This window comes from Parambassis ranga, chromosome 20 (assembly GCF_900634625.1).
Source record: "Parambassis ranga chromosome 20, fParRan2.1, whole genome shotgun sequence".
Lineage (NCBI taxonomy): Eukaryota > Metazoa > Chordata > Actinopteri > Ambassidae > Parambassis > Parambassis ranga.
In genome coordinates this window covers 1,905,334-1,929,215 of record NC_041040.1, presented here as the reverse complement: position 1 = coordinate 1,929,215, position 23,882 = coordinate 1,905,334, and the positions used below count along the sequence as shown (strand labels likewise).

At 47.4% G+C, this 23,882-nt stretch overlaps 1 protein-coding gene across 4 annotated transcripts in view; it reads right to left on the bottom strand.

Annotated features, from left to right (window-relative positions):
• Positions 1-2,258: 2,258 nt before the first annotated feature.
• The window catches only part of arhgap12b (Rho GTPase activating protein 12b), a 42,657-nt gene continuing 21,033 nt past the window's right edge, over positions 2,259-23,882 (bottom strand). For 2 of the 4 annotated variants that reach the window (XM_028433412.1, XM_028433413.1), the window contains exons 3-19: positions 10,821-11,093; positions 9,837-9,977; positions 9,658-9,738; positions 9,192-9,314; positions 8,434-8,508; positions 8,013-8,074; positions 7,834-7,915; positions 7,562-7,684; positions 6,438-6,542; positions 6,266-6,364; positions 5,707-5,809; positions 5,515-5,634; positions 5,321-5,419; positions 5,097-5,174; positions 4,885-5,019; positions 4,685-4,790; positions 2,259-3,150 (exon numbers count right to left, since the gene is read on the bottom strand). In XM_028433412.1, the coding sequence (XP_028289213.1) occupies positions 2,976-3,150; positions 4,685-4,790; positions 4,885-5,019; positions 5,097-5,174; positions 5,321-5,419; positions 5,515-5,634; positions 5,707-5,809; positions 6,266-6,364; positions 6,438-6,542; positions 7,562-7,684; positions 7,834-7,915; positions 8,013-8,074; positions 8,434-8,508; positions 9,192-9,314; positions 9,658-9,738; positions 9,837-9,977; positions 10,821-11,093 (1,980 nt within the window). In that variant the 3' untranslated portion in view covers positions 2,259-2,975. The remainder of the gene's footprint in view (positions 3,151-4,684; positions 4,791-4,884; positions 5,020-5,096; positions 5,175-5,320; positions 5,420-5,514; positions 5,635-5,706; positions 5,810-6,265; positions 6,365-6,437; positions 6,543-7,561; positions 7,685-7,833; positions 7,916-8,012; positions 8,075-8,433; positions 8,509-9,191; positions 9,315-9,657; positions 9,739-9,836; positions 9,978-10,820; positions 11,094-23,882) is intronic. The other 2 variants (XM_028433415.1, XM_028433414.1) reach the window with 2 other exon arrangements.

Genomic DNA, 23,882 nt, shown 5'->3' with positions numbered 1-23,882 from the left:
CTCTCTGCGTCTCAGCTTTAACGGCCTGCGGTTTCCAGCGGGGCACATGATTCAGAGCTGCCTGCCTCCGACACGCTCGCCCCCCGATCCATGGTGGTCCGTGCTGTCAAAACAGACGAGTTAGACCTGTTGCAATAAAATCACACGTAGGCTCGGAGACAGGAGGGGGGAGGAAGGGAGGCAGGGGTGATCCAATGTGGTGGTAAACACACAGAAATCAAACCCGAGAGGGGATGAAAAGTTCCACTTTGGCACCTCGGAGGAGCCGAGGAGGAAAATGTTTCAACACTTGGAAGAAAAATCCTCAGAGAGAGAGAAACGATGACGTCAAACAGAACTCAGACTTCTGCAGATATTAACACGAGTGGACAGGTGTGGACGATCAGATCAACTCATTAATGAGATTAACATGTACTCAGAAAAATCTGCTGGTTAAAAACAACAATTATTATTATTAAATTAATCAATTCTATGTATTTTGTTTTAAAAAAATGTCTAAAACATGAAGATACATATTTTAAAATACATTTTCACCTCCAAACATTTACCGTCAGGCCCTTTGACCCTCTGACTGAACAAACCCAGGAGTCAGACTGCCGTGGCCACGTCACAGGACAGGCACACAGCAAGTCACTCTGTGGGTGGAGGTGAAACCTGCAGGTGGGTGGAGGTGAGAGTGGGTGCTGCTGACAGGTGTGTGCCCCACTCTCTGCTGTGTTAACTGTGTCTTCCTGTCCATCATACGGCAGCAGGCAGCCAGTATGGAGGTGTGTTACTGCCACCTATAGGCCAACTAAGTATTGTAGTTTTTAAGTACCAGTTATTTCTAATATTAGAAACATCTCTCTCTCTCACACCTGCATGACTTTGAAGCCGAGTGTGTGGCAGCTCCGCTCGCTCCACCTCGTGCTTCTTAATCAAACCTGGCACTGTGGCAATTACCTAATTAGACATCAATTAATCCACACCCTTCAGGTCTGCAGCCACGTTTGACCTGAGCAGTAATGACAAAACCTCCTTCGAAGAACGGAGAAATCAGATTAATGGAAGGCGAGCGGCAGAGGTTCAAACGCATTGGAGAAATCTCCAGAAACACAGCACAGTTCATCTCATAATTAACAGGTAGGTATATAATTGATTGAGACGTGAAAGCTTAATCACTCAATTCAATAAGCAGGATATCGCTGTTGAGTAGATTAATTCAATTATGTAATTAAAGCCGAGGGAGAGGGGAAGCTTTAGAGCTGATGAAGGTTAAACGGCGGGCTCGCCTTCTCCTCCACAGTGGGAACATTTTTACATTCAGACGCTGAATGTTTAGTTTGTCTCTTTTTTTATTAGACAGAGCAATTTCACAAACAGCAGTTAGCCTGAAAATTACATTCAAAATGTGCAGCTGACCATGCGCAAACACTCCACCTGCAAACAGAAGTAACAGTCCATCCTGTGTTCCCCCCCCCCCACACACAATCTGTGTATTCTCATGTTTTTAATTCAAAATGTACAAATCAAATTCACTGTTCACCGTCAAAGCATACATACCTCAGTCACTAAACACATTTTAAAACAGCTATTTTATGTACATATGCTCTGTAAGGCTCTTCTTTGCATTCTAACACATCCACACAATGAAGGTACCGCTTCCCTCCCCTCTGTAATATTAGCTTCAGTGAGGAGAAGGTTCATCAGCTCCCAGAATGCACCAGTGACTCCAGGAGAAACCGGCGACGGAAGGAGCGCAGGCCGCTCCCTGCGGCTCACACCCAAACACGTTAGACTACACCACACACAGTTTGTACAAAGTGGCAAGACGAGGAGCTCTGACCCGCACACACACACTCACACACACACACACACACACTCACACACACTCACACACACACTCACACACACTCACACACACACACACACACACACTCACACACACACTCACACACACTCACACACACACACACACACACTCACACACACTCACACACACACTCACACACACTCACACACACACTCACACACACACACACTCACACACACTCACACACACACACACACACTCACACACACTCACACACACACACACACACTCACACACACTCACACACACACTCACACACACTCACACACACACTCACACACACTCACACACACTCACACACACACACACACACTCACACACACACTCACACACACTCACACACACACTCACACACACTCACACACACTCACACACACTCACACACACACTCACACACACTCACACACACTCACACACACACACACACACACACTCACACACACACACACACACACTCACACACACACACACACACACACTCACACACACACACACACACGGAGGCTTCATCCTCCATCGTTCAAGTCACAGGACGCTTGTGTCACAGGGTTAATGGCTAACACTGGTCGGAGAAGGGGGAGGGAGTGTGGGTGAGGAGAAGGGTGACGGTGGGGTAATGGTGTCACTACAGAGTGAGTGGGATTGTGGGAAAGCTGAGGATCTATAACTCCACATCATCCAAGTGCCAAAGAGACATCATAACACTGAACATGTTTAATCCACAGACACGGCTCCACGACGCGGGCGGAGCCGGCGAGCTTCGGCAGAGGCGGGTCCGGCTCCGCCCGGAGTTTGTACTGGCCACACGGATCCAGTGTAAAGTGAAAACAACCTGAATACTCCACCAAGTCACACAGATGTCCACACACCATCACGGCACCACTCTGAAAAAAAAACAAAAACACCAGACTCGTCCCGGCCCCGCCTCTCGCAGCAGGAATGGCAACTGAAAAAGCGTGTGACGTCTGTACAGGTATTTTTTTCCTCTGTAAGTGCAACACTTCGGTAAACGGTCCATGAATGCTTGCTTGGTCCACGGCAATTATCAGTCAAAGAAAAGAGCGGAAAACAGAAAAGGAGTCCATGTTGGAAAAGCCGGGCGTCCTCTGCTGAGCCGGCCCCTCTACCTGCCAAACACGCTCTCATACTCGAGCAGTATGAGCTCCACTATCTGGTTCTGGTAGACCATGTGGACCGCGATGTTGCCCGTCTCCGTCTCGGGTCGGAGCAGCGTAGGACCGAACACTATGGCCACGCTCTGGGTGGTCATGCGGTTGGCCTCTCCGTGGTCTACCACCCTGAGGGAGGAGGAGGGTCAGAGGTCATTAAAAATGGCGTCAGCTGCTCCCGAACAACACAAAAAACAAACATTAACACACACACACACACCTTCAGGGCTGGAGATGGAGAGCCTCTGCACACACACATACACACACAGTGTAACACTACAGAACGCTCCAGGCTTGAGCATAATAGCCTTTTTAAATAGAATCTACATCCTTGCATGCAGATGCACAAAACAATAACATATTCATGGAAGAGGAAAAAAGAAAGATTAAATCCGCCCGCTGATACACGGAGTCCTGCATGCACTGAATGTCACGCTATAAATTTCCTCAAGAAACACCACTTCATAGGTGCTGAATTACAGCAAACACAACGCCATATAAATGCAAATGGGGAAAGCTAGGCAAATGTCATTGTGAACATATGATATTGCCAGCGGCGGCGGCGGCGGCGGCGGGCTGAGGGTACACGCTGGCTGTAGTTTGTGTTTGCCCACAGGCTGATCAGAGCGAGGGGAAGGTAAACACACACAGAGTCTAAACAGCGGAGCGGGTCGGAGCTCCGTTTGATCCGCCGGTTTCATCATTAAAGCCGAGCAGTCAGACGGAGACAGAGGCGAATCAAGGATAAGGCTAAAAACACTATTAAAGCAAACAGGAGCTGTTCATTAGTTCAGTGTGGTGGAGTCAGCGGACAGCAGCGCAGCAGGGCGCACAGTTACAGCATGAACAGGCACAGTGGCTGCTGCTAAGTGGCCAGTTATACACACATAGACGTCAGTACACAGTTTATTTACTTTGTCCTGCACCCAAACATGTCAGAGCCAGAGGAGGAACTGCCGCAGCACAATGATGAGAAATAAAAACAGCCTCCGTCACCAAGCAGAACATCAAACCCAAGCACGACTTTACCGAAAGAGGTGGAGGTGGAGGAAAGGAAGGAGCATAAATTCCTCCCGGTGTTCCAGCCGTGACATTTTTAACTGTTTTTTTTTAATAAATTCTATGGAACAATTATTCAGACAGATTGAGATGTCAGAGCGTCTGAGCTGCTGTGACAGGACAGCTGCTCTCCGCTCTCTGTAAGCAGGCGAGCCGCAGCCAAAACATTAATATCCTTAAAATGGAGGGAGCTTTATGAGACGCTTTTGATTGATTGATATGATTATAGTGCAACAGACACAGGGAACAGAGAGAAAATCATTAGAAGACAGAGGAGTTTTTTAATATATATATATATATATATATATATACCTGCATGAATGGCTTTATCAATATTAATTGGCTTAAAGGCTGTATCACCTAAACCTGCAATTTGTTTACAGATGAATATATGGTGATATTTCATACGTACAAAGACACAGATGATCCGGTGGTCAGTGTAAAACTATTGATAATTTATAATATTTTATGTTTTATTTTGAAAAACACGTGGATTTATTATTTATCATAAAAGAGAGCGCGAGAGAGAGAGAGAGAGTGTGTGTGTGTGTGTGTGTGTGTGTGTGTGTGTGTGTGTGTGTGTGTGTGTGTGTGTGTGTCTTACCTCCTCAGGTGTTTGAAGAGGACTTGCATTGTGTCGTGGTTTGGTTTTGGCAACTTCTTGATCAGGTCTTTGATTGAGTTGACTCGCTGCTTGTAGTCGGAGCATTCTGAAGCACACACACACACACAGGCAGTGAATACATGTGCAGAGGCTGCCATCTTGTGGCCGCCCTGAAGAAGCATGTGAATGAGTTTACTCACTGATGGCGTTGACAAAATCGTTGAAGGATCCGTATGTGAAGAGCGGCTCGGGGAGCTCCCTGAAGAACATCTTGAGAGCTCCGGTGGTGACGTGGATGTCCTCCCACTTGCTGTCGTTCAGATCCACCTTCTCATCTGACGGAGAGAGGAGGAGGTGTTAACAGAAGACATGTGACACCTCACATATTACAGACACTGATGGTCAGTCTTACCGTGATTCACAGCAAACCGCAGCTTCTGGATCACCGCCAGGTTCCCGCTCACTCTGTATAAGCCGTCAATACTGAGACCTGCAGGGAAGAGGATGAGACTGTGTTTGTGCTTCCTGACATTCCAGACTGACGCTGCCAACATGGCAACCAGTCTGAAAATGGCTCCCTCAGAAACCTGTGGGTGAAGGCAGCGACGCTCTGTCCGTCCACGCTGAGGATCATACCTGTGTTCTCCACATGCTCGATGCACATTCTGACAAAGTTGGGCACTGATGTGTTCTCCCGCTGGCACAGGCTGGTCATGCTGCAGCCGAACACCTGATCTGTGAAGTGACACACACACAATCAGTCCCTCCACCGGCCCAGGGGACGACCGAGGACGCACACCTGTGAGGTCAGCAGGGATCCGTCTCATTACCTTTGATGTATCCTTTGTCTCTGACGGCCTGATATGTGGGTCGACGTGTCAGGAACTTCTTCAGCTTCATCCTGGTTTTCTTCTGGTCTGAGGAGTCCATGCTCACAGAGGTCTTCATCACTGCAGGGAACACAGGCAGGACATCAGTGCTTCAGGGTCAGACGGGACGTTTACTGCAGCTCTGCACCTCACCTCTGCTCTTCTTGGAGTCCCGGTGGTCCTTCTCTTTGTCCTGTTTCTCAGCTCCGGGAGACTCAGGCATGTCTTCCTCAATGGCCTCATCTGACTCCCACGCCTGGACAGAGGAGAGGAAGAGCTTTAATTTAGACTAAATTTAGACACTGAGCAGTGGCTCAGTGGTGAGCAGGGTTGTCCAATAACCGGAAGGTCGGCGGTTCGACCCCAGCTCCTCCCTAGTCGTTGTTGTGTGTCCTTGGGCAAGGCACTTTACCCGCATTGCCTCCAGTGCACTCACTGGTGTATGAATGTGTATGAATGAATCGGCGGTGGTCGGAGAGGCCGTAGGCGCACCTTGGCAGCCACGTCTCCGTCAGTCTCCCCCTGGGGAGCTGTGGCTACCACTGGTAGCTCACCACCGCCACTGTGTGAATGTGGTGTGAAAGAATAATGCATCTCAATGTAAGCGCTTTGAGTGCCTGCCCAACAGAGCAGAAAAGCGCAATATAAGACCAATGCATTATTATTATTATAAAGGGAGGGACGACGGGGAGCATAAGGATGTCCCACTCACATGTGTGTTGATGGTCTCTGTCAGGGCCCGGTACCAGTCATTGATGACGCTGTCGATCTCTGACTGGATCAGCAGCTCCGTGCCCTGACGGGTCTTCAGCTGTGGGGAAGGAAACAGACATAAATCAAACTTATCATGTCTGTGGAACAGAAAACCTCCCGCAGAGCCACACCTCGATGACGTGCTTCTTGCTGGACTTGTCCTTGGAGGCCCACTCCACCGAGCCTCCGCGCAGATCCACCGTGAACTCGGGCTTCGACTGGTTGCTGCCAAACTTCTACAATCAGAAGCACAGAATGAGAGACTGACACGAGCAGGATGTCACAGAGCAGCTGTTCAGGATGCAACAGTGAAACAGAGCAGACATCTTTATTACAGCGTTAGAACACAAGGGCACAAACACAGTTAGTCGTTATAAGCATATTAATAAACACACCGTCTTTCAGCTTAAAGAGCATCGTTAAACTAAATGAATGTTTCTTTTTCTTCTGAGACGTGATCCTCATAATCTTTTTATTATTATTATTGTTGCATTATGTTCTTTAAGACATGTGGAGATTATAGTACGTAGGAATTCAGGTTTCTGCAGCATCGTTTGTTGGTTTTGCAGCACAGGCCTGTTCCTGAAGGTGGTCGACATAAGAAAAGGTAAATAATAAGAAGGTTCACAGTTGCTCTGTGAGCTTTGTTGAACATGAAAGGTCAGGTGGATGCAGGATTATTGCACACATACGTGCACAGGGACACACGTCTGCATGAAACAGGCTGTTTATATAATATGCAGCATCAGCCTTGGTGGAAATCATTCAGTGAGCAGAATACTGATGTTGACACTTTTACTGTGTAAGTATTGAACATTTATCCTCCAAGGTCAATCTAATACTAAACAAGTGTGTGTTTTCCCCTGAGGAGAAATTAACCGACTTGCAGCCCTCATTGTTTACAATTTAAAACTCTAAGAATCAGTAAAAGGGGACAAAGGTTTTCTTTCCACTGGTCTGATCTTTAGTCACTTCAATTATCTGTTTAATGTCAAACAGCAGTGCACATTAAAGTTAAAAAAAAATGTCACACCCAGGATTAAATGTGTTTTCAGGACAAATATGCAGCATGGACACAAACATTCAAGAGGAATGTCTTGGTGTTTTTAGTCTTTAATAGACTTTTGCTCAACACATCAGTCAGTGTCCTGTGAGTCAGAGCGGAGGGGAGGAAATGAACGAATGGAAGACAGGCAGGAGCAGCAACACATGCAGAGAGAGAGAGAGAGAGAGAGAGAGGGGGGGCAGGACATACAGCGGCGGCCTGCACAGGCCCACAGTTCACATAGGAGACAGCAGGACGGGGCTTGACCGAGCGCTTCCAGCTGCTAAGCAGAGTGAGGAGCAGCTCTGGGATAGAGCCGCTGCGGTAGTACGACTTCAGGAAGGAGGGGGATGGAGGAGAGAGGAGAGAAAAACAGAGGATGACACACTGCACAGGTGGGCATGAAGACAGGTGAAAAAAGAGAGAGAAGCACCACAGAGATGAATGGAAGGGCGGCCAGGCTGTACAGAGGGGACACGTACCCAGCTGGTGCTGCCACCCTGACCCTTGGCGAAGAGCAGCGAGGAGCCCTGCAGCACCGTCCATGAGGAGGTCCAGTTCTTCCTGTGAGGCAGGAGGAAAAATCAGGTCAGGCCTCAGGTCAGGAAATTCTAAAATGTTTTCAACTCAGTCACACTTCAAGAAGGAATCTGACACTGACCGGACTTTCTTCCCATTCTCTGTGATTTTAGTGACGTTGAGGACTCCACACTTTTCTGAAGGCTGAGGAGAGACAGAGGCAGATAAAACACACACACACACACATTCATATTTTGAGCAAATGAATCAATATTGAAGGCTGAAGAAGCTTTTGTGTCATATCCAGATATCACCAGCAGAGGGCGCTGTCATATTACACTCTGCAGGAGAGTTTTTATTTTTTGGGGGGGGGGTGTGGTGTTAGGATGGATGCAGTTAGATGTGACATGCAGCAGATGTGACGTGTGACATGTTCGGAGGATGAGAATGAGTGTGTGTGTGTGTGTGTGTGTGTGTGTGTGTGTGTGTGTGTGTGTGTGTGTGTGGATGCAGTGACAGCAGGAAGATGAGATGCAGTGTGCAGTGCCCGCTGGGATACTAACGGTTGAGGGGTGCTTAGGAGATGAGGGACAGGAGTCAGAGTCTGGAGAGCTCTGCTTGGGCGCCGGAGCACTCTCCTACCAACAAGAGGCACAACATGATGAGTCGCTAACGGCTAACAGCTAACAGCTAACTACAAGAGGATACAGGTTAGTGAGAGAAGAAAATGAATCACAAGACTTTTGTTAATCAGGTTATATCAAAAGATGCAGAAAGAGGTCACAGACGGCATGAGAACTATCAGAGGTTTAGTCCATGAAGTGGCTTTTTTCCTGTGAACATCCAGCTTAGACTATAATCCACACAAAATCAGACGTCTGATTGGCTGAGCACCTGGCCTAACTCAGGCGATCATTATTGATTAGACAAGGGGGGGTGGGGGGGGGGGCGGTACCAACTTTATTGCGGTACAGAGAGAGACGGAATCTCTTCTTGCGCGGTGCGGACGTGAAACGCCACAGTTTGAAGGAGAACTGCAACACAACGGCCACACAGTTAGCCCCTGGTGCGACCCTTTTCATGTCTTCAGAGTGAGGTCAAACTGAACAATCTACCTGATGTAAAGAAACACCCACAACGTGACCAACAGCTGTTTTACACCTTCTATTCAGCTGTCGTGATTCTTAAATAAAAGACACAGATTAAAGCCTCTTCTTTGTTGAGCTGAATGTGTCATTAGTCCTCGGGGATTAGGCCGACTGAAAGCCTGCACACTCTACACTTCCTCACTGATAACAGCTGTCCGGTGGTCGCGGCCTACCTTGTCGTTGAGGTCTAGGACGTAGGTGCTGTGCCTCCACTTGGTGAGGACGATGGGATCCTGCTGCTTCCTCTCCAGGCTGCGGCTCTTTGGAACCTCGCCTGACTGAGGGGAGATGTTGTACTGTAGAGACAGACAGGAAAGCTCAGGTTTACCTGGGTATAAGGTCATTCCATCAAACCACTCAGCCTCCCAGTGTACCTCTCCTTTTACTGTCCACAGCACCATTGGGCAGAGGACTCGTGCTACACACCAGCCATTGCTTTCTACTCTGCTGAATGTTTTCACTGTGAGACGTGTCTCTTAATCAGCCCCAAAGCCTCCAGATTAGGAGGTGAAGAGCTACTAATAGTGTGTCACCCAGAGTTCAACACAAATGTGGCTCCTCTGTGAGGTGAGGGGTGAGGTAGCGTGTTAGGATTTTCAGGAGAAGGAGGCTGCTTTAACTGGACGGCAGTGATCTTACTTTGGGCAGTTCCCACTCTGATCTGGATCCATCAGCGCTGTAGTAGTACGGTCGGCCTTGCTCGTCCACATGCTTTATCCACTGTGAACACAAACACACGTCAGCGGCCGAGAACAGCAACATGGCCACATAGAGACAATCTGAGCCACACAAAGTGCAACTAAAAACAACAGCTCCACCTTCTCCTGTGTGTATTCAGACACGTAGAGTGTGTGTCCATGCTCGTCCAGCTCCTCAGACCAGCCTCTAGGGGGCGATCCGTACTGGCTGTCGGACTGACTGGAGTGGGTGCTGTGGCAGTTTTCCTCAGAGGACAGCGGCTGTTGAGCATGAAGGAAAAAAAGACATCACAATGAATATTACATCATCGATGTTGTGGCGTTTTAAGGTTTTAAATTATATACAAATACAAAAATAGGTAAAAGGAAGTTGGGGGAAAGCTATAGCTTCTAGCCAGTTAGCTAGTTTAGTACAAACACTGGAAAACAGCTGGCCTGTTTATGTCACAAAAAATAACAACAATAACAAAAAGTAAAAAGTCTTAATTAGTGACCACTGGACATGTCCAAAAAGTAGAATATGTTACCACTATAAAGTCTTGAGCTAGTTTCCCCAACAGTCTTAATGCTAAGCTAAACGTAACTCAGCTGCTGGAGCACACCGACATGAGAGGTATAATAATTAGTGATGTGCAACTTATTTAACTTAAAAATGTCAGATTGAGCTCTATAATAATAGAGTATACTACGATGCTGCAGTAAATAAAGACAACCACATGAGGGCAGTGTTGGATAGTCAGACATGTGAGGACATCCTGACAGGAAACTCACTATAGTCCACCATGTACTCACCATGTTCACCATTCATTGAGCCCTATATAGTGCACTAATGTGTGAGTAGTGTGTGAGCGATTTCTGACAACTTCCTCACATCAATGACTTCTTGGCTTGTTTCCGTGACATCAGTGAGCACAACATCGAGTGTTCTGTGGTCCACCACACCTCCACCACAGTCTGTCTGACATGAACTGACTGTTCCTCACACACTGAATTCTGCACTGCTGTGATCACACCTAATCCCAAGCAGCGATGATGTTGGTTTATGTATGATTTGTTCACCCACATTCACACATTCTGGTCTGGCAGGCCCCCAGCATCCCTCACCTCACTCTCTGCAGTGCCCTGGCTGTCTGCACGGAAGCTGCTGGTGCTGCTGCTGGTGTCCCTGGTGCGCGGCGGTTTCCAGGTCCGCTCCCCGGTGGCGCGGTTGTAGTAGAAATGTCTGCCGCTCAGGTCTTTGTGGGTCTCCCAGTCGCCCGCAATGTGGAGCGGCGAGCCGGAGGGGACGGGCGGCAGGCTGGACTGGGAGATCTTCAGCTCCTGGAGGTTGGTGTAGACCGGCGAGTCGGACCGTCCCTGGCCTGTAGGCGACGTTGTCTGGAGGAGGAGAAAGGGGGAAAGGTGGGTGAGACCAGGAACTAGACCTGCAGAGTCTACTGTTTCCTGATTTACTGAAAAACTCAATGATATTCCAGGAATTCCATAACCAGGAGGAGCCGTGGAAACAGACTCTGCTGGACTGAACTTTGGAATGCGATCAGTCAGAAAATGACAAACTATGTTCAGCTGTGAGGACGACGCAGCCTCACAGGCCCTGCCGGGCTGCAGGCAGGATGCAGCTGCTGATCAGATCAGACATGTGGTCTGCAGACTCTTTTAGTCCATATTGGTCCGATTTTAACTTTGCTTTCGAACCACATGGATGGAAGATTACGTAATCCTCTGTGAACTCAGCGGGCAGCGACTATAAGAGATTAAGTGCTACTGTTATGTTGCTGCCTGCTGAGATTTAGCATGTTCACTGTAACAACAGAAGCAGACGCTCCCTTCATGAATGGCTCGTATGTTATGAATAAGCTCTCGTCTGTGACATAACAGCGCTGCCACAGATATGGCTTCAAAGCTGTAAAGGGCAGCGCGCAGAAGCATGTATGTTGCAAAGCGCACGGCGAGAGGAAGTAGAGGCAGAGATAAGACGCAGTGTTGAAATGGTGGCGGTGTGAAGTGTTGATAACGTGACTGCGTGCAAAAGTAAAACTATGTGGTGCCCCCCCCCCCCCCCTCCACCATCCTCCCTCTGGTGTCACTGTGGACCTTAAACACCGCCTTTAAGATGGTCTTTGAAAACCTGGCAGCATCCAAAGGTCACTGCACAAAAGGGCAGAAAGCTGGGTTGCCATGGCTACAGCACAGAGCACTGATTTTGAATATTTGGAGGTTTTTGGAGACTGATGCCAGCCTCACGTCTCTCACAGCAGATAAATACCCGCAGGAAACAAGTCTGAGCCAGCACGGGTCCTCCTCGCCACCTCCCGGTGTGCTACAGGTGAAGGGGTGGGACACACACACACACACTTCAGTCAGGAGTATTTGAAGCTCTTTCAGGACACAGATGGGACTTCCTGCCGGTCTTGGAATAACAGGAATATTTTCCACATAAATGATATTATTTAATATCCTGCACACATGCCACAAAGGTTTCAGCAAAGGCGTCCGGCTGTTTTCAGTTTTTGGTCCAACGCGCAGCAAGTGTCTTGAGCAACGAGGCAAAACCACAAAGAGACGGTTTGTCTGAACTCGGGTTCAAACTCCGTCAGGATTGGACCAGAGCCAGCCAAACCATTAATTGTCCCTTTCCTTTTTTTAAATAATGTGGTAATGATAAAGTCTGGATAGAGATGATTGGCTGAACAGGGAGGCTGGGGTCAGGTCCATCTGGATTCCACTCAGCCCAGAAAAGGCCGCCTGTGTCTTGCAGGGATGTCATTAACATGCTTAAACACCCACTCTGACAGAAGTGTAACCAAAACATAATTCAGCAGGCTCCACTCTCAGGGAGGAATTCAACCATCACATCAGCCTGAGCGCACATGGCTCATTACAGGGCCGCTGCTGACACACACACCACACGTCACAATCATTTAATGCTGCATTATTAAAGCTGCCTTAGTTTACTTTAGCAGATCATTTGATTAAAGGCACATGCAGACATTTTGTCTCCCCCTTCTGGCAGTAATAGATACTACACAAGTTTTGTGTAATCTGATGGACAGTTACAGACAGACACAGGTTGCTGGCTCGGTGGTTTTTCCTTACTGCAAAGCACTAAAAGAAGAAAGACTGATATTTAGAGTAGGTCATTGTTGTTACTCTCCCACAATGGAGTGTTGTTCTGTAAGGCCCCGTTCACACTGGAGAAAGTCAGTCCAGCTAGAGTGGGATTGAATCCGGATAGCCTTTAAGCTGGATACGTTCAGACCTATTTTCAAATCTGGCTATCACACAAGCGTGTCCGCACTCAATCCGGCTTAATCTGGCTTGTTTGCGGTCCTCCAAACCACTAGGTGGCGCCTTGTAATATACAGAGTCCGTTCAGGCCGTGGTAGGACCACGTGTGCGCATGCGTCATGCGTTTTTTTGTCTCGTGTCACGCCCCGTGAACCGGAAGAACCACATCGCTTACCGGAAGTATCACGTCGCTAGCCGGATTCGCTAGCCACATTTGCGTTCACATCTGAAATCAAACTGGATACAGCCGGATTCGAGGTGACTGAATGGACACTGTGTGCACCTGTTCAGAAAGAGAACGTCCTTATTTACATGACAAATATATGCACTATAACTTTGAACGTGCAGAGTATGATCAGAGAAAAGACAAATAAAGCTTTTCCATCACTATATCCAACACTTCGGCCGAGCGTTGCTCTTCATAGCAGGTATCAACAGACCGTTAGTGTCCTCTCAGGTTTATCCAATGATGTGAATATCTACAGAATTAGGAAGGTGATGATGTAATCAGCCACAGATGCACATACAGGGTCCTCATCACATGCCACTGGTGCATCCACAGGACTCCAGACAGCCCCACCATGTGGAGGGGTTGGTGGGTAATTTTGCTTTTTGTAACTCAAATGTTAAATAAACCCCTTTTACACTAAAATATCAATTGCACACATGCAGACCTGCAATGGGCAACATAAGAGACACCGTTCCACCTTCGGTATACAGCATCTCAAACACTAACTTACTTCCCTCTGGCCTCTAGTTGCTAATGCACACTCAACATGCACCTTTGTCCTTTAGTACCTGCTGTTATAAGCATGTTTGCAACCGTTACCAACTCCAGAAACTCTAAAATAGAACAATGTTTGCACTAACAAAGAGCCATGTGCACCACATGCTGTGACACTTCACTAATTGAACTCAACTTGAAGTGTGTCACTGGCAGCCTGCAGTCACAGGGTACCTGCTCGTTTCAGCCTGGCGAACCTTCCATCTACCCTCAATCCAACTGAACAGGTTTACAGAGACCAAAGCTGGAGGAGGCTGCCAGACCTGATGGGTCTGAGGGGGGGGCAAAGAAATGAACTGTTACAGGAAATCCATCTGTGCTGGCAAAGCAGACACCCTGATCTATATTCATCTAATGGACACGGTGCCAAGAGACCTGTCGATGAGGAAAAATCAGCAGTTCTGTCACCTTGTATCTGGAGCTGCACACAAACACCTCGTCGTCATCCTCACTGGCTCTCCTGTACCTTCTGAACACACTGAATGCACGACGCATGGCGATGCACGGCGGCCGTCTACACCCCACAACACACACACACACACACCTTTCTTCTCTGTCCTTCTAGCTGAAGGAAATTTGAGACCTGAATGCGACAGAGGCAAAGGGGAACAAGATCTTTTTACCTCACACACACACACACACACACACACACACACACACACATAGTACATGAACTCATTTGACACAACAGGAAACAGCATTGAGAAGTCAGTGCTTCCCCTATTCAGAGCGTGTTTCACTGGGCACAGTGATAGACTGAACTGCCAGTTTGGACTGTTTCAACAGAGGCCACACTCTATATTTAACCTGACAAGAGTGGAGACACTCCAGGAAAGTTGATACCACTGATCACTACTGCGTCTTTCACTGAGACGACCAATTAGGGAACAACGTTCTGGTATGTTTGAAGGGCAAAGAGAGATATTATGATACAGAAGAGGAACTGCTCGGCACCAAAAAAAAAAAGAAAAATCACCCACCTGCAGAATAAAGAGTCCGTCATGTTAGGACAAGGAGGATACTAAACTGCTGCACACACATGGTGACACAACACAGTGAAGACCTCTCAGCATCAACACACTCATATCAATTGATTTGTTGTACCGTATCTAATAAAGTGCACACACGTCGCTGCGGTTGTATCCACTGAGTGAGCAGATGACCTCCTGGTTTCCTCACAGCTGACAGTTTCCCCTACAGACGGCAGCCATGTTGCCATCCGGTGGCAATTTTGTTCATTTTAACTCTACGAGTGATGCATACACTCATTCACACACACTAGTGTAAGACAGTAACGTAAAGTCGACAATTTGATCACTCCCTGAGCCAAAGTCAGTGGCTTGTAATCTTCCAGCAGTACAGGTTTAATTCCCCCTTCATACTGACAACATAAGGTCCAAATAGTTATGTGTGTCCAGTGAACTTCTTCCCAGAATTCAGTGCCAGTAGTAAATGAATGGCTGAGCATAAATCTGAGCTCCCTGCTGTACTGTAGTCTCACAGGCAGATTCCCAGCTGAGGTGAATGAGACGTGGCAGAGAGCTGGGCGTCATGGGATCAAGACCTGGGGTCTCTGACAGGTAATTAAAAATAGAAAGGACCTGCGGGGGAGGGAGTGTATCGCCCATGCAGCTTCAGGGAGAGAGAGAGGTGTAAATAAGGGATGGATGTAAGGAGCTGGGGTGGGAATGAGATGTGCTGCTGAATGCAGGCCTCTGTCTGCAGTGGGGTGATAAATCAGACTTCAGACAACAGGCCAGCACAGTACAGGATCTCCACAAACACATTATGCAGGCTGGAGAGTGTGTGGGCACACCCAGCATGGAAATGTGTCATTAATTCAACTCTAATGTGAATATGGAGGCAAAAACACAACAACCGGCTTGCTAATGGAGTCCAATGAGATGCTGCGGCACACTGTTTATCACCATGTTGTGAATACCACTCCACCATAGCCCTCCCCTCACTCTCCTGTTCCACTGTGCTTGTACAATCACCAGAAAATGACCGTGCCTGGCAGCGCGCTGTAAATTAAACCATAAATTATCTGTGTGTAAGAGAAGTGTGGGTCAGAGTGAGAGCAGCAGCAGCAGCAGGGGGTGCAGCTGCACATTCAGCCCACTAGGTGTCTCCCTCGGGTTTGGAAGGGACAGCACAGGGAGCAGGGGCGCTGGTGAGGGAGCGAGTGGGAGTCTCCATCATATGTATTTGGCCATGAGGAGTGGAGCGTGAGGGGGAGGGGGTTTCTTTAGAGTGCGCACATGGCAACCCACTCTGCAGCATCGCCCTCACTGCCACCCTCCATACGCTCCGCCGTGCTGATCAGGAAGACTACATCACTTCCACAGAGAGGCAAATCTAACACAGTAACAGTGTGTTCGTTAAACTGCCTGACCCAGATACACACACACACACCTCTGAATGGTGTCTACCTGTCTGAATGTCAGCCTTCTCCTGGCTGCATCTCTCTTTTTCACCTTGATATTACACAAAAACTAAAGTTCAACCATTGTCTGCTTTCAATATTATGAAAATTGCATCTTTACGATCTTGTTAAAATTCTGTTTATACACATAAAAAGTCTACATATGCTAATTTGCTAATGTTGCTAACAGAAACACCTTTATGCCGGATATAAAAGTCGCTCCCTTTCAAAATAAAAGCTGAAGACCGCCATCACAGGAGCAATGATTGCGTGTCTCTTTCCTGCCACAGATGGCAAATGTGTCACACCTCAGAGCGAGAGTGTGCGCTCCCCCCAATAACTGCATTGCATAATGTGGTTGTGTGATTGAATTAGATGAAAGCAGGTTAAAGGAAGTGTGGTGGAGAGGCAGCATGGTGACTGAGGGGAGCTGGATCTGTGACCATGGTGACAGCCAGCCAGCCAATCAGGCGGTCACGCAGAGGAGTGTTTGAAGCTAGGCCGCGTGGTGGTGGTGGGGTGGGGGAGCACCTCCGAAGCAATGCATCAATCTGCTCCCTCTGCTCTTTTGTCTTCTCATCTTTCCCCGCTGACCTCTCTCCCCCCTCGCTGCCTTCATCTCACGCCCCTGTTTCCCCGCTCGTCTCCACGGTGAACACTCCCTGCCCTTCTTCCCTCTGCTACATCTTCTGACAATCACATGCTGAATCTCTGTGGCCATTCTTTTTATTCATCTCCTCTCGCCCCCTCCCAGGCTCAGCCAACACCCCACTTCACCCCCCACCCCCCAATCCTAGCAATCACCTCCGCTCCCTCTGCTCCAGGAGGCATGAGGCTGGCGGTGATGGTTGTATCCATACGACCAGATTAACCTACATTTCCGCATCGCTGGACGTCAGTCAGACCACATTCGCCCACTCCCCCATCATCATATTTGTGGCATTTCACAAGCTGCCTCACCAACATGCTGCAAAAAAATGTCTCAGCATGCACATGAGCACAAACAAAAAATATGCTTACACACACTCACGGCTCCCCTCACATCCCTTAGCAACCACTGCAGCTCAGGAAAGCTCATATTGACTTCACTTAGGAATGCAACTCTCACACAGACACAGGTCAGCAAAACATGAGCAGGGTTTGTGAGTGAAAGAAGGGAAAAACGATGAAAGTGAGTCAGCATCTCTTTTTTTTTTTTTCCAGCATGACGACAACTACTTTCATTTCACGGATCAGAGGAGTCGGGGAGGCTCACAACCTGACAGAGACGTTCGCAATTAACCTTTGAGTCCTGAGCTGATAGCGCTGGGCTGAAATGTCAGTTTGCGTCTGCAGAGAGACATCCTGGTTCTGATAAACTGCTGGAAGCTTGTCGGAGAATTAGCGGTCTAACAGACACTGTTGCTGCCTGGAAACTGCAGACAAACGACGCATCAAAAATGTTTAGAGAACAAGCTGCAACTGGCGTGATGATTCAGAGCTTTTGTGTCAAACTGATCTGTTTTACATGGTTCTAAACTGTTCCACAACATGTGTGTGTGAGGAACAGAAGGCTTTACTGAGCCTCTCCAATAAGATCTTCCTCATGAAATGTTAATGAGTGAGAGGGCGGATTTTGAGGACGGGGGAACCCTGCAGCCATGTTCGGTCTTGTATGCATATGGGGAGGAGACGCTGTCGTTGGCGGAGAACCAGTCTGCTGCACATTCTAACAGTGCGCTTGTAAGTGAGCCTAACTAGAGCACAGGATTCAAACAATTCATATCTGGGACGAAGTGTCCATGGTTATTTTATGCACGCCCAGTGGATGGCAGGGCTTTGGCTTCTATTTGGGGATAAAATGTGAGTCAGAGGATGAAAGCAAATGCAGACAAGTCAGAATCAGGCAGACATCTCCTTTTTAGTCCTGGTTCTGTCTTTAAGGAGACATTCCTGGACTATTTAAGAATGTCTCGAGTACCAACAGGTCAGTGCATACAGATACTGGACTGTATGTGTGTGAGAGAGGATGCAAGAGACACAATCAGAGCCACGTTCCTGCACATGTTGCAGCTGTCAGCGTGCATGATATGATTTGTGTAGCTAAGCGGCCTAAGGAAGGTGTGGTCCTGCTTTGTCCCCTGGTGTTTGTGTGTGTGTGTGTTTTTGCTTTGTCAGTACTGTCATCAATCTGTGCTTCTCTGCAAAAAAGGTGTTTTCAACTGGGACTTCCCTTTGATCAGCCCATGTCCTGTTCATGAGGCTCATATTTTACCTGATGAGTTTTTCAGGGTTACCGAGAAGTACCAAACCCACCGAAGGTTCTTTCTGTACCAGAAAAAAGAAGAGCTCCTGTGTTGACCTCTCTAAAGTCAAACGTGAGCTCCTGCAGTCAAAGAGCAGCTCTTGGTTCCGGTCTTATGTTTCCAGACAAAGATGAAAAGCTAACCGCTACCTTGCTAGCCGACGATTAGCTTTACTCTGTTAACAAATCTAGTTTACCCGACAACAAGATTGTTCTGCATGAAAAATGTCTTTCAGTGCTGTGACACAAGATACAGCAGTTCCTTCCGTTGTGGATTCTCTAGCTCGCCACTCCTATGTGCAGGTTGATGTAGATTTTCTTCATCCACTGTGTTAAACACTACAGAACAACCATGTGCAGAACAGGGTGAGATAAAAGCAACATGTGCACATGTGCCTGCTATGCAGGAATGTGTGTTTCTTTTCCCTTTGGGAGGTCAAAGGTTGCAGATCTGCACATCTGCACAGCAGGAGTGACTCCCAGGCCCCCAGCCCCCAGGTCCTCCTCCTCCTCCTCCTGACCTTCTCTCTTTTTTCCCATTTAATGCCAAACCTGGACTCCCGACTTTCGCCAAACCCTGCGAGCCAGCGCCTCAGTGCTCGCCAATCAAAGCGTGAGACACACGGCCAGACTTGTGGGACGGGATGAGAGAGCAGCGCTGCAATCTGTTACCAATACAACCGTCCAATAAAAAAAAAAAAGAAAGAGGAAGAACAGGATGTGATGGATTCTGCGTACACTCCTCAGAGAGCAGCAGAACGGGAAGCAGTCTGATAAATGAATTCTGGCTGCAGAAGTGAAATGACCTGCCAGCGGCCTGACAGCATCCATTTGTTCTGTTTAGTTGCGGAAAGGTTTGGGGGGAATAAAAATATCGATGACACGCCGAGGGAAAATTCAATTTCTTTAATGGAACCTGTATTGCCAAATCTCGCTCTTATTACTCATTTCAAGTGGTCTTTGCAGCACAAAGAGTCTCTGTGCTCCAACCCGCTGCCATCAGGTTTTCTCCCACTGCGGGGCCAAAACAAACAGAGGGCCTGTTCTGTGCCAACGCCACTAAACATTACACATCATATTCTGACACTCTGGGCCCAGAGAACTTGGTTAATTATTGGCACTGCGGGCTGCGTGCCTGACTTCAGGTCAGGTTTTCATCCTGCAGACTGTGTTACCACAGTTACATCTCGAGGACACGGATGGAGCAGCTGGTGTCTGATCCATCCACCCGTGCCTCTGGCTATTAACAGAACAGAGCAGCAGACAGCGCCACTGTATTTAAAGATTGATTCTGCTTCCAGAATTTACATTTTTTCTTTTCTCCCATTTCTTGGTGGCATGGCTGAAAGCAGAGGCTTAACAGCATTCCTCGGTGCCTGACAGCTGACAGCTAAGCCCCCAGTTAATGACTAATCCTGCCCTAATGCCTTCAGCGTGATTGGTTGGAGCTAATTACACTAGCCCCAGTCCCTGGGTGCTGAATGGTTGGCCGGGCAGGGCGGAGGTGAGAGCTGTGTGGACCTGCGCTGATCAGAATTGTGTTTTATGTTCCTAAACAGCTCAAATGTAAGTCCTGTCTTCACTGCACGGCCTGTTGTGAGATCCAATCACTGGCAGACAGACATCCATTTTTGTAGCTCTATGGGTCATGATGCAGAGATGCTAGTATCTAAATAGTCACACGTGCTCCTTGCACCTTTCCCTCCATTTCCTTGGCCCGCTCAGGACCAGAGCACAAAGGCTGGCTACACCCTGGACAGGTCGCCAGTAGCACACTAAGACAGATACCCACTCACACTCATCGCCCATTTAGAGTCCTTAGTTAGCCTAACATGCACATCAGTGGTATGTGGGAGGAAGCTGGAGCTGAAGGGGAGAAACTCCATCATCCACATTCAAAGCAGGAACCTTCTTGCTGTAAGGCAGTATTACTAACGTCTACAACTTTTTAATATAAATCCTGTTAAATGTTTGTTCTCAAGTCTGAATCACACACCTAAAATGACCCTCATCATCTCCACCAGGGGCGACCCGCCATCCGATCCCTTCACCCTGTCAACAGAGCAAAGGCTTATTTTGGGTGCTAAACTATATTTACTACACAGCAGCAGTAGAGAGACCAGTGACAGCTTGTAGCTGGCACTTTAAGTCATACAGGGATATCCTCACGCTGCGCTAGCTCAGATAAAGCCATTAAAAACACATGCTTCCTCCTGATGGTCAGATATGAGTGTTATTGGAGCTTTAGGTGAAGTCTCAGCGGGTCGTTTCAAATGTTGTATTCTGCTGGTTACTAATTCAGTGTGAAAGGTCCATTAGTTACCCATATCAGTTCCCAAAAGCAACACTGGAATAGCAGCAGAGGAGACAGGGCTGCAGCCACAGGCCGGCCAACTGACACTTCCAATCCATTTTTGTTTTTAGCTCACTGTTTTTCTAGTGTAGCATTACTTCAGTCTGGATTTAATGCATCCCATTTGCAACATTAACCATTCTGGCAGCACAAGTCACACCATAAAAGCACATAATCACATTGTGACAGCTTATTATACTTTGGAAGCAGCTCATATTATAACACAACACAAAAATAAAATCAACTCCAGCAGCTGCCCCTCGCTCACTCCCTCTGTGTTCAGCAGCTGGCTGTGGTTCACAGCACGTCATTAATATTCTCAAATCTTCCTGCTAATCTGCTCCGTTTATGTGGAATCAGATAGACTCTGAGGGTTTGTGAGGGCTGGAGAAGGCAAGATTAAGACAAGTCACGCAGAACTTCGCCTGCACTCTTTAAACACAATGACACCGTCTAGAATAACTGGGAGAAACATATTTATTTAAATTATGGAGATTACAAAGAAAGAGAAATCTTCTATCGGTCCATCTTTGGAGGAAAACTTCATATGAATTATTAAATGAAGGTCATGGTTGGATGGATGTGACTAAATGGACAGCCATATGTGAATGTTTAGCATTCGTCAGCAGCCGTTCTTCCTGCGTCAGGATCACCAGATGTTGGATGCTGGCTGCAGCACTTTCTTTATTGTTTTTTGCGCCTATTTAGCCCCAAGGAATATTAGTGTGGTTGATGTTGGGTGATAAGGCCAGGCTGTCCCCTGCTCCACTGAATTCACCACTCACATTTACAATGTGGGTGAAACACTGCCTACAATACCCACAATGCAACGTGTCCACTGACAGCTCTAGTGGAGAAGACGGATGAGGAAAAACAGTGCAGGACTATTGTCCAACACATCATCACACATTGTTGTATCAATACTACAATAATGGTCGACAATGATTATTATTTACCTTTAGGGGTTATCAATGAAGGCCATGCAAAAGACTGCAGTTCAAACCACAGCCTCTAGGGGCTGGCTCCAAAAGCGAGTCAACCCCCCTGACAGTAAAAGCTATGTACAGAGCTTCCATGACGTCACCCGTTTGTTGTTTCTGAGCTGTTTCGAGGCTCGGTGGGAGGCTCCAGGACGCTCTGACCGCCGCCATGTTGGCAGCGTCACAGTCCTCCGAACTCCAAATACGGACAAAGAGGGGAAGCAAGAGCAGAGTTTAGGGGGGCAGACGATCATGGAAGCAGGAAACTCAACAGCAACCGTCTGTCGCTCAAAAGCGGCAACGCCCATAATTATGCGGAATTTTACATCCGAACATAATTACGCGTAAAAATGCCATTTTAAGGGTGCATGTCTTGCAAGTTGTGTTTGCATGTTAAATGAACCAGAGGCCACTTCCACTCTGCAGCTGAACAAAGCTTCACACTTTTGCCTTTGTCTCCTGACGTAAAAAAGCAAAACCAGCACTGATACAGAGAACAATCTGTCAGAACTTCCTGTTTTTTTAAAAGGATTAGGTTTCAAAGAGGCAGAGCTGCTTTGCAAAGTCTGTGTGTCATCATCTGCACCAACGTGAGATTAAATTATTCCATGATCACCACACATCTGAGGTAAAACCAACATCAGGTATTAAACTGATAGCACTAAAAAAAAGCTACATAAAAAGACTGATTCATGAAGAGAACATTGGAGCAGTAACCCCTCTTCTCTTCCTTCATCCTCCTCTCAGATTCCAGAAGTCTCCAGGCTGCAGACACAGCAGTACATCACGCTGTGTCTGTGACAAAAACAGATCAGGTTTCTGTCTTCGCAGTAGATGCCAAATTTATCAGGAGTCAGCTGCAGCAGAGCTGAGATATGTACATGTTAGATAACAGGGGAGCCCTGATAACTGCCGCACTGATCATTAAGTGGACGCATCTGCTGACAACACAATGATTTACATGCTACAGAGCAACACTTAGACCAGAAGAGCCAAGGCTCCTCTGGCTTATTATTATTATAAAGGACCCAATATAAGCAGCCTGTGACATGCTACCCTTGTATGTATATATCTATTGCAGAGATAAAAACAGACCTGCTTTAATTTTAGCCTTCAGATTGTAAATGTTGCAGTGAGGACAGAATACATGATCCCCAGCAACTTCTGTGAGCAGTGATTCATGCTCATTGATCTGATCTGATATTGATACAAGCACCCCAATGCCTACATGTATACAATATTGCTAAGTGGCCATGTTGCTAACTGTGGTAGGTAGATGTATGGTAGCTTAATCTGAGGCTAACCCCGCTAACAGCTAAATAAGAGCCAGCGAGCAGTTGTTGATTCTTCGTTTAAAAGAAAGTCAATAAGATTAATCAACATTAGCTGGAGCACTATCTGGTAACTATACTAGAACGATGAAAACAGTTGCCATTTGATAGGATATGTATAATTCACGTTACGTTTTGGCATTTACCAGCACTGATAGCTCATTCACACACATGATATTAGCATAATATTAGATTAATCACATGAGGACAGTGCTAAAAAAACAGAGGCCTTGTTGAGACTGATCAGTGTTTCCTGCTTCTGCTACCTTAGGTTTAACAGAAAAGATTAATTCCATGCATTGATCATGGCCTCAGCCGGTCTGCACGCACAGGAAATCAGGGATAAATTCAAATAAGCAGGTCACACAGGGAACAATGCAGGCCTCACATTCTTTTCATGGTGGAACATAATCACTAGTGTAGCTAATTACATTTATAATGGCTGCATTATATGAATGCTGCTCCAATCCTCCTTACATCCATGTTGAATTGGCTTAACAGGAAAAAAGCACACATGTTGAACATAACGTGAACGATGGCGCCGCTCCGTTACGGCACAGCAGACCTGATGGGTCACATCGAGAAAAGCACAGGTGCATTCAATAACAATAATGACGGCTGCATTCCACTCAGAGGAGGTCCTGGCGCAGTGACACACCTCACTGTGGCTGTGATGAAATCCAGCTGCGCTGTGACAAGTCGAAAATCACACCAGGACCCT